Genomic DNA, 10,000 nt, shown 5'->3' with positions numbered 1-10,000 from the left:
TCTGTGTTTATAATGATTTATAATCCCACTGTCGGTGTTTATAATGATTTATAATCCCACTGTCGGTGTTAATAATGATTTATAATCCCACTGTCAGCGTTTATAATGATTTATAATCCCACTGTCTGTGTTTATAATGATTTATAATCCCACTGTCTGTGTTTATAATGATTTATAATCCCACTGTCTGTGTTTATAATGATTTATAATCCCCCTCTCAGTGTTTATAATGATTTTATAGGAAGCAAGTCCTGTGTAAATAACTTTACATCTGTAGTTAAAGACAAATAAAATAATGAACTAATCAACAACCAGAGACCCCAGTGATCTCACAATCCTGCTTCCGTCCAAGCTTAATTTTTCTTCCTAATGTCTCTGTACACTTTTAATGAGAGAATGTAGTGTGTATATGAGTGTGTATGAGAGTGTATATGAGAGTGTATATGAGAGTGTATATGAGAGTGTGTATGAGAGTGTGTATGAGAGTGTGTATGAGAGTGTGTATGAGAGTGTATATGAGAGTGTGTATGAGAGTGTGTATGAGAGTGTATATGAGAGTGTGTATGAGAGTGTGTATGAGAGTGTATATGAGAGTGTGTATGAGAGTGTGTATGAGAGTGTCTCTGCGCGTGTCTCTGCGCGTGTCTCTGCGCGTGTCTCTGCGCGTGTGTCTGCGCGTGTGTCTGCGCGTGGTCTCTGCGCGTGTCTCTGCGCGTGTCTCTGCGCGTGTCTCTGCGCGTGTCTCTGCGCGTGTCTCTGCCGCGTGTCTCTGCGTGTCTCTGCGCGTGTCTCTGCGCGTGTCTCTGCGCGCGTCTCTGCGCGTGTGTCTGCGCGCGTCTCTGCGCGTGTGTCTGCGCGCGTGTGTCTGCGCGCGTGTCTGCGCGCGTGTCTGCGCGCGTGTGTCTGCGCGCGTGTCTGCGCGTGTGTCTGCGCGTGTGTCTGCGCGTGTCTCTGCGCGTGTCTCTGCGCGTGTGTCTCTGCGTGTGTCTGCGCTTGTCTCTGCGCGTGTCTCTGCGCGTGTCTCTGCGCGTGTCTCTGCGCGTGTCTCTGCGCGTGTCTCTGCGCGCGTCTCTGCGCGTGTGTCTGCGCGCGTGTGTCTGCGCGCGTGTCTGCGCTCGTGTCTGCGCGCGTGTGTCTGCGCGCGTGTCTGCGCGTGTGTCTGCGCGTGTGTCTGCGCGTGTGTCTGCGCGTGTCTCTGCGCGTGTGTCTGCGCGTGTGTCTGCGCGTGTCTCTGCGCGTGTCTCTGCGCGTGTGTCTGCGCGTGTGTCTGCGCGTGTCTCTGCGCGTGTCTCTGCGCGTGTCTCTGCGCGTGTCTCTGCGCGTGTCTCTGCGCGTGTGTCTGCGCGTGTCTCTGCGCGTGTCTCTGCGCGTGTCTCTGCGTGTCTCTGCGCGTGTCTCTGCGCGTGTGTCTGCGCGTGTCTCTGCGCGTGTCTCTGCGCGTGTCTCTGCGTGTCTCTGCGCGTGTGTCTGCGCGTGTCTCTGCGCGTGTCTCTGCGCGTGTGTCTGCGCGCGTTTCTCTGCGCGTGTGTCTCTGCGCGTGTCTCTGCGCGTGTCTCTGCGCGTGTCTCTGCGCGTGTCTCTGCGCGTGTCTCTGCGCGTGTGTCTGCGCGTGTGTCTGCGCGCGTTTCTCTGCGCGTGTGTCTGCGCGTGTGGTCTGCGCGCGTGTCTCTGCCGCGCGTGTCTCTGCGCGTGGTGTCTGCGCGTGTCTCTGCGCGCGTCTCTGCGCGTGTGTCTGCCGCGTGTCTCTGCCGTGTCTCTGCGCGTGTCTCTGCGCGTGTGTCTCTGCGCGCGTGTCTCTGCGCGTGGTGTCTGCGCGTGTCTCTGCGCGTGTGTCTGCGCGTGTCTCTGCGCGTGTCTCTGCGCGTGTGTCTCGCGCGTGTCTCTGCGCGTGTGTCTGCGCGTGTCTCTGCGCGTGTGTCTGCGCGTGTCTCTGCGCGTGTGTCTGCGCGTGTCTCTGCGCGTGTCTCTGCGCGTGTGTCTGCGCGTGTATCTGACGCCGTCTATGCGCGTGTGTCTGCGCGTGTCTCTGACGCGTGTGTCTGCGCGTGTGTATGCGCGTGTCCTCTGCGCGTGTGTCTGCGCGTGTCTCTGCGCGTGTCTCTGCCGTGTCTCTGCGCGTGTTGTCTGCGCGTGTCTCTGCGCGTGTATCTGCGCGTGTGTCTGCGCGCGTGTGTCTGCGCGCGTGTCTGCGCGCGTGTCTGCGCGTGTCTCTGCGCGTGTGTCTGCGCGCCGCGTGTCTGCCGCGTGTCTGCGCGCGTGTGTCTGCGCGTGTCTGCGCGCGTGTGTCTGCGCGTGTCTGCGCGCGTGTCTCTGCGCGTGTGTCTGCGCGTGTCTCTGCGCGTGTCTCTGCGCGTGTCTCTGCGCGTGTGTCTGCGCGTGTGTCTGCGCGTGTCTCTGCGCGTGTGTCTGCGCGTGTCTCTGCGCGTGTCTCTGCGCGTGTCTCTGCGCGTGTGTCTGCGCGTGTGTCTGTGCGCGTGTCTCTGCGCGTGTCTGTGCGCGTTTGTCTGCGCGTGTCTCTGCGCGTGTGTCTGCGCGTGTGTCTGCGCGTGTCTCTGCGCGTGTGTCTGCGCGCGTGTGTCTGCGCGCGTGTCTCTGCGCGCGTGTCTGCGCGTGTCTCTGCGCGCGTGTCTGCGCGCGTGTGTCTGCGCGCGTGTCTGCGCGCGTGTGTCTGCGCGCGTGTGTCTGCGCGCGTGTCTGCGCGCGTGTCTGCGCGTGTCTCATGCGCGTGTGTCTGCGCGTGTGTCTGCGCGTGTGTCTGCGCGTGTGTCTGCGCGTGTCTCTGCGCGTGTGTCTGCGCGCGTGTGTCTGCGCGCGTGTCTGCGCGCGTGTCTGCGCGCGTGTCTGCGCGCGTGTCTGCGCGCGTGTCTCTGCGCGTGTGTCTGCGCGTGTGTCTGCGCGTGTGTCTGCGCGCGTGTCTGCGCGCGTGGTGTGCGCGCGTGTCTGCGCGCGTGTCTGCGCGCGTGTCTGCGCGTGTGTCTGCGCGTGTGTCTGCGCGCGTGTCTGCGCGCGTGTGTGCGCGCGTGTCTGCGCGCGTGTCTGCGCGCGTGGTGTGCGACGCGTGTCTGCGCGCGTGTCTGCGCGCGTGGGAGTAGAAGAAACTACACTTTTATTTGAGGTTAGATCCCATGTATAAGATGACATATAGATTAAACACCATCAGTCACTGAGAGACTAGAGATCAGTAACAGAACTGTGCAGTTGTAAATTAACCCCTGTGTTGATGTTGGGGTCAGGCTGGGGGTCTACAGTGTAGATCAGTTACTAGGTCATTGCTGATGCTGATGTTTTGTGTATATGAGAGTGTGATGTTTGATCAGGTGATGTTTCAGATGACTGACAGAAAGTGATGGATACATCAAGTCAAGTCGAGAAGCTTTTATTGTTATTACACCATATATAACTGTTACAGTACACAGTGACATGACACGACATTTCCCCAGGATCAGGGAGCTACATAACACACACACAGAGCTATAAGGACTTACTAAGTTAGTCTTAGATACATAAAGTGTCTCTGTGTAACCTGGTGTACACAGGACAGGACAGGACAGACAAGACAGACAAGACAGTGCAGGACAGGACAGACAAGGCAGTGCAGGACAGGACAGACAAGACAGACAAGACAGTGCAGGACAGGACAGACAAGACAGTGCAGGACAGGACAGACAAGGCAGTGCAGGACAGGACAGACAAGGCAGTGCAGGACAGGACAGACAAGGCAGTGCAGGACAGGACAGACAAGGCAGTGCAGGACAAAAGACAACACAGGACAAAAATACATGAGAATACAGAAGAGACAATAAACAGAACCAGCACTGTTCAGTGTAAATACTGTGTGTTCAACAATATGTTGTGTGCAGAAATACTGGAACAAACACAGTGTTATAGCAGCAGTTACATGTGATAATGTAAAGTATTGAGCAAAACAGCAATCAACTGGAATGTGAGACAGAATGTGTAAAGAGCAAAAAGTATGTAAAACAGGTTGATGGACGTATATTGGAAGTGTGTGTATTTGTGTAGGTCTGTATCAGTGTTGTATAAAGTAGTAGCAAGTAATACTTGAGTAAAAGTACAAGTATCTTACTAGAAAAAGACTTTGGGAGAAGTGAAAGTCACAACCAGAGAAGGAAGGAGACGGACCTGTACACAGGATAGCTTCAAAGGAATGGGGTTTAATAAATGATGAAGACAAATACAGTAAAATGACGAGGACTAAAATAATACAAATGACGAGACCTAATAAAGACTTAACATCACCACAGGTAACCAAACGGGTGTGGAGACGGGAGGAGCAGACGGAGGCAGGGCAGACACGTGATGAGGAATAATAACAAACACACATGGCCGAAAGTCTGGGCTGATCCCTGACAGTCTTAAAGTATCTGATATTTAATGTACTTAAGTATTTGAAGTAAAAGTAAAAAGTAAAATGTCAGTGATTTTCAGTAGGTATAAGATCAGGGGCAGTTCTAGGGTTTCATCTTTAGGGGTTTTATCCCTCAGTGAGAATTTAAAACAAGAAGAGTTTTATATTATATATTATATGACTACATAGTAAGCCAAAAGTTATGGTGTTATTAAATGGTAAAAGTGGACACCAAAATTTTATGCATGATGTAATGATGTCAGTCTTGAATCAGATCAGTTCATGTGTGTGTGTATTCTCTATAAACAGTGTGTCCGATGGATGACGTCATTAATAAACTAATATTCACAAAGACCAAATTAATAAATGTTATTTTTATTTAGTATTGATGTTGCATTAATATTTAGTTTGTGCTACAACTCTGGTAATAAGAATAGTGACATTTCACTGCTTTTGGTTGCCCCCGTTATAGATAAACGCCCCCAGCTCTGACTGCGCGTGCACGCTGCGCGTACCTGTGCTTCTCCGTACAGCGTGCGGAGCGTAATACAATCTAGGAGCAGTGATACACCAAACCTCCCTTATTACAGTCACACACATTTCTGCTGACTTTATTTTGTAGTAACGAGTAACGAAGATGTTTAGTGGGAATATAACGGAGTAAAAGTTTACATTTTATCTCGGAAATGTAGTGGAGTAAAAGTGAAAGTTGTCCTAAATTTAAATAGTAAAGTACAGATACGTGACATTTCTACTGAGTCTGACAGATTGTATAAAGAAACTGTTACACAGTCTGGTCGTGACGCCCGAACGCTTCGGTACCTTTGGCTTTCTTGGTGATGGAGCTGGTGTTGAGTGACCAGGTGAAGTTCTCCAATACATGAACACCAAGAAATTTGGTGCTCTTGACGATCTCTACAGATGATCGGTTGATGTTCAGCAGGGAGTGTTCGCTCTGTGCTCTCCTGAAGTCAACATCCATCTGGTTATTTTTAATACGGTGTAATAATATGTTGTAAAAAGTTCTTCTGTAATGTAATATTAATGTGTGCTTAGAGAAAAGCTGAATCTGATTTGAGCTGCTGAGGTTTATTTTGATCTCTCAGTGATCGTGAGATAATTCTTTATCATCATATCCTCACATTACCAGATGCTCATTAATTTACTGGTAGGCAACTTTATCTTTAGCTCTAATTAGTTATTAATGTAGCTATCATTATTCTAGCTAAAGATATCCAATATCACCATCATCATCATCACCATCACCATCATCATCACTCTTTCTCTGGACAAGACTATGATAGAAGACTCGTTCAGTTGAGAAAATAGAGGTCATTGAACTTTTGTGTGAAACTTCCACTGACCAATCAAAAGATCAGGATTCAGCAGATCATGTTGAGATAAAACTCTTGTACGGTTCTTTAGTGGTCTTAACGAGTCCAGTTCCTACACACTGGTCCCCTACACAATTCCCCTACACACCTTCTCATGGTCCCAAACCTGGTGAGGATGGTAAAGGGTTGGACCTGGAACTCTTGACCACTGTAACTATTAATTCCCACTTTTTGTTTAACATCTTTTAGACATTTGAATTCTGAAAACAATTAGATTTTTAGGACTAAACCCAAAATAATCACCATCACCATGTTCCTTCTGTGTGCACAGGAGCGTTCATGATACCGTTCCTCCTGCTGCTGGTTCTGGAGGGAATTCCTCTCCTACATCTAGAGTTCGCCATTGGACAGAGACTGAGGAAGGGAAGCGTTGGAGTTTGGAGGTCCATCAACCCGTATTTATCTGGTGTGGGTGAGTGTATCGGGACACAGCCGAGTAATTTGGACCTGTGAACAGAAATAAAGCTGTAGATTGAACTAAATGGTCCATGTGAAAATCAGTTCCATGTGCTTTTATGTGCTCAGCAAAACCTACAGAAGGCTAGTTGTGTACTCACCACAGGCGCAACATCTCTGCTGCTTTATTTTACTTACAGAAGTTGCAGGTAGAATTTAAAGTAACTCACATTGTAAAATATTCAAAAATAACATCATCATCATCATCATCGTCCAAATTAGACAAACATCTGTGCATGAAATTAACAGATATATTATATAACATCAAGGGACAGAGAGATTAGCGCTCACTTAACAGAAGACAAAGCAGTCTTACGGTCTGTTACTCGAACTTTACACCATCAGAAATTTGGAATATTTTATATAATCTGGATTAAAATGGACAAAATCCCAATGCGTGATGATGTGGGATTTTTGTCTGCAAATGAAAATCAGGCTAAAAATCATTCAGGAGACAAAATCCAGTGAGGTTTACATCAGCAAGCTCTTTCACACAGGTATTGCATCCATGCTGGTGTCCTGTATGGTCGGAATGTACTACAACACCATCATCGCCTGGGTCATGTGGTACTTCTTCAACTCCTTCCAGGATCCACTGCCATGGAGTCAGTGTCCCATAAATGAAAACAGAACAGGTGCTGAAAGGATTTGACTTTATTATTATTACATCATCACCTCATACACGATTAAGAAAACAGAGATGATGTAGAAGCTACACTGCATAGCATATTAGCAGCACTGATAACTGGACTATGTCCTCTTTATGCTCTTGTACTTTGGGTCTGTGAGATTTATCCATGTGTTTATCTGACAGTAAGTACGAATACTCTGGAGAAAAATAGCAAATCTCTCCGTCTCCCCCTACAGACGTGGTGTCAGAATGCGGCCGCAGCTCCTCTGTGGATTATTTCTGGTACAGAGAAACTCTGAACATTTCGACTAACATCGATGCCTCAGGCGGGTTGCAGTGGTGGATGGTTTTGTGTCTGATCGCAGCATGGACGGTTCTCTGGGTCTGCTGCATCCGAGGCATTGAAACCACTGGAAAGGTTAGTCAATTTTTATATCTAAACACTGTTAATCAGTTCCTATCTCTCGTGACTCTAAAGACATCAGGGACAATAAACAAGGTGTGTCTCAGGTCAATGTCCATATTTGTTTTATTATCATCCATTAGGTTTATGTGCTTTATCTTCCACTGCCATAAACCTGGTACGTGTAGGAAATCTTCATTCAGCTCATCATCCAGGTTTAGTCACGAGATCCAAAGTGAATCATGGTGCACTGGAGGTTTTAAAGACCATGCCTTGTTCAGGGATTTCTACACACTTTTCTCATTGTGTGATGTATTTTCTAGGCTGTCTACATCACGTCCACTCTGCCCTACGTCGTTCTCACCATCTTCCTGATTCGAGGGCTGACTCTCAAAGGCTCTGTGGATGGGATTAAGTACCTCTTCACACCAGACGTGAGCGCTCAAGGCTATGAGTATTTTACTGACCATGCTAAAGTGGTATAAGATAAAAAAAATCTAAAAGTTTCCATCTTCCTTCCTTCTGGTCATGAGCATCACATTATTAATAATCCATCAGTTATTTGTATTAACAACACCAGAAGGTCCACGAGATTAATCCTTTATTTTCATTAAGAATTTATTCTATTAAACTCTTGTATTTTACCTGTAGATTATACTGAAGTCGTTTGGTTTTGTGTAGTTAAATGAGTTGGCGAATCCGACCACGTGGCTGGATGCTGGAGCTCAGGTGTTCTACTCGTTCTCTCTTGCCTTTGGAGGACTGATCTCCTTCTCCAGCTACAACTCTGTACAGTGAGTAAATCTTTACAGAAGAAAACCTCACTTTATTTTGTGTTAAACTTCACGTGTGTAAACTCTGCTTTTAGTAACAATTGTGAACAGGATGCTGTTATCATCTCCATCATCAATGGGCTCACGTCAGTTTATTCTGCTATTGTCATCTACTCCATCATCGGCTTCCGGGCTACGGAGAAGTTCGACGACTGTCTCAATGGGTGCGTGTTTATATCCTCTGCTGGTTTAAAACCTGGTCCTCAAACCCCAGCCTATGGTGGTGGAGTGGGATTATGTTCAAGATATTTAGAAGGATTCTCTGAGGATCCTTCAAAACATCTAAATATTAGCAGTTGCACTAAAACCAAACCAAGCTGCACCTCTGTCTGCTGTGTTACACAGGAACATCATGGCCCTGCTGAATGCGTTTGAACTTCCCATTGGAAACATAACTGAGAGTAACTATACGGAAGCTCTGCTGGAGCTCAACAGCACAGCACCTTCAGTAATTCAGGAGCTCAATCTCAAGACCTGTAATTTGCAGGATTTCCTCAGCCAGGTGAGACTCCATGACCGGGTTTTAATTTGAATTTATTAAGACAGCTTTCCTTGCATGCACATGGCAGCTGGGTGAACACAGAGCATGTAAACTTCACCATCGTTCATGCTGGTGTAATTCTTCTTCCTGTAGCCATGGAAACTGGCATAAATATTTATTATTCATTGGTATCCTCCTCCATGCTCCATTAGGGAGTAGAAGGTACTGGCCTGGCCTTCATCGTGTTCACAGAGGCCATTACCAAGATGCCCATTTCTCCTCTGTGGTCAGTGCTGTTCTTCATCATGCTCTTCTGCCTCGGCCTTTCCACCATGTTTGGCAGCATTGAGGGGGTCGTGGTGCCTCTGCAGGACCTGAACATCCTCCCAAAGAGATGGCCAAAAGAAGCCCTAACAGGTACCAGACCTCAATGAGCACAATGTTGTGTGACCTTACATTAGTTTCAGACAGTAAACAAAGTGTGTCTGAATTTCAGGAATTGTTTGTTTGGTGTCCTTTGGAGTCGCTCTGATCTTCACACAACGTTCCGGTGAATACTGGCTCGCTCTGTTCGACGGATTCGCCGGCTCCATCCCCTTACTCATCATCGCCTTCTGTGAGATGATCGCTGTGTCTTACATCTATGGAATAGACAGGTCAGGCTCATATATCACAATGGGCTGGAGATCCCAGGCCTTTATATAAACCTGTGACATGTAACTGCACTGCTGTCAAAAGTAATCAACAGCTTCTGACCAATCACAGTCCAGAACTCAACCTTGAACTTTATACCGGGTTTTAATGAAAACAAGAAAAACAATTGACGTTTTGAGTAATGAAGTATTTATTCTGATTAGAAGCAGACAATCATGTCCATCTTTATTAGCATAATGTTGCTAGGCTGAACTTCAGCAGGTCTTCAGCCCAGCAAATTGTTTTACTCTGTATACAGTGAAGATAAAGAATTAGCTGAACTTTGTTCTGTTTAGATTATAAAATCATTCCAGTCATTAAAGTCAACATTCAGCATGTTTTGTGGCTAAATATTATTTGTGTTAGCAAGCTGAACCTGAACCTGAACCTGGACTGGAGTCTTGTTTCTCCTGAGCTTGCATCTCAAAGTGAAATACGTTCAAAGCACATTCAGTGTTTAAAATTTAAACTGATTTATGACCGTGTGTCAAAGTGAGCCTTGGTGCAGTGATCGTATGGAAGCTTTCGTGTTAATGATTCCTCACAGATATCCAGTGTGTAGCGTTGTTAATGTTAACGCTAACAGCCGCACTGTGATACAAATCTGTGGAAATGTTTTGTAAAAATATGAAAAAATAATAAAAAGGTACTATAATAGAAAATAATATAAAAGTACAACTATAAAAAATTTAGAAATAATGAGTGTAAAGAGATTAAAACTTCAATACAAGTTTATTTGT

The 10,000-nt window shown here is 46.8% G+C and overlaps 1 protein-coding gene across 1 annotated transcript in view; it reads left to right on the top strand.

Annotated features, from left to right (window-relative positions):
* The window catches only part of LOC113633992 (sodium-dependent neutral amino acid transporter B(0)AT1-like), a 13,765-nt gene that overhangs the window by 985 nt on the left and 2,780 nt on the right, over positions 1–10,000 (top strand). The window contains exons 2-10 of the mRNA XM_027132668.2: positions 6,035–6,175; positions 6,717–6,854; positions 7,087–7,268; positions 7,577–7,687; positions 7,935–8,047; positions 8,122–8,250; positions 8,432–8,588; positions 8,780–8,984; positions 9,064–9,223. Of these exons, the coding sequence (XP_026988469.1) occupies positions 6,035–6,175; positions 6,717–6,854; positions 7,087–7,268; positions 7,577–7,687; positions 7,935–8,047; positions 8,122–8,250; positions 8,432–8,588; positions 8,780–8,984; positions 9,064–9,223 (1,336 nt within the window). The remainder of the gene's footprint in view (positions 1–6,034; positions 6,176–6,716; positions 6,855–7,086; positions 7,269–7,576; positions 7,688–7,934; positions 8,048–8,121; positions 8,251–8,431; positions 8,589–8,779; positions 8,985–9,063; positions 9,224–10,000) is intronic.

This window comes from Tachysurus fulvidraco, chromosome 10 (genome assembly GCF_022655615.1).
Source record: "Tachysurus fulvidraco isolate hzauxx_2018 chromosome 10, HZAU_PFXX_2.0, whole genome shotgun sequence".
Lineage (NCBI taxonomy): Eukaryota > Metazoa > Chordata > Actinopteri > Siluriformes > Bagridae > Tachysurus > Tachysurus fulvidraco.
Note: the sequence above shows the minus strand (reverse complement) of the source record. Positions and strands in the feature narration are given on the sequence as shown.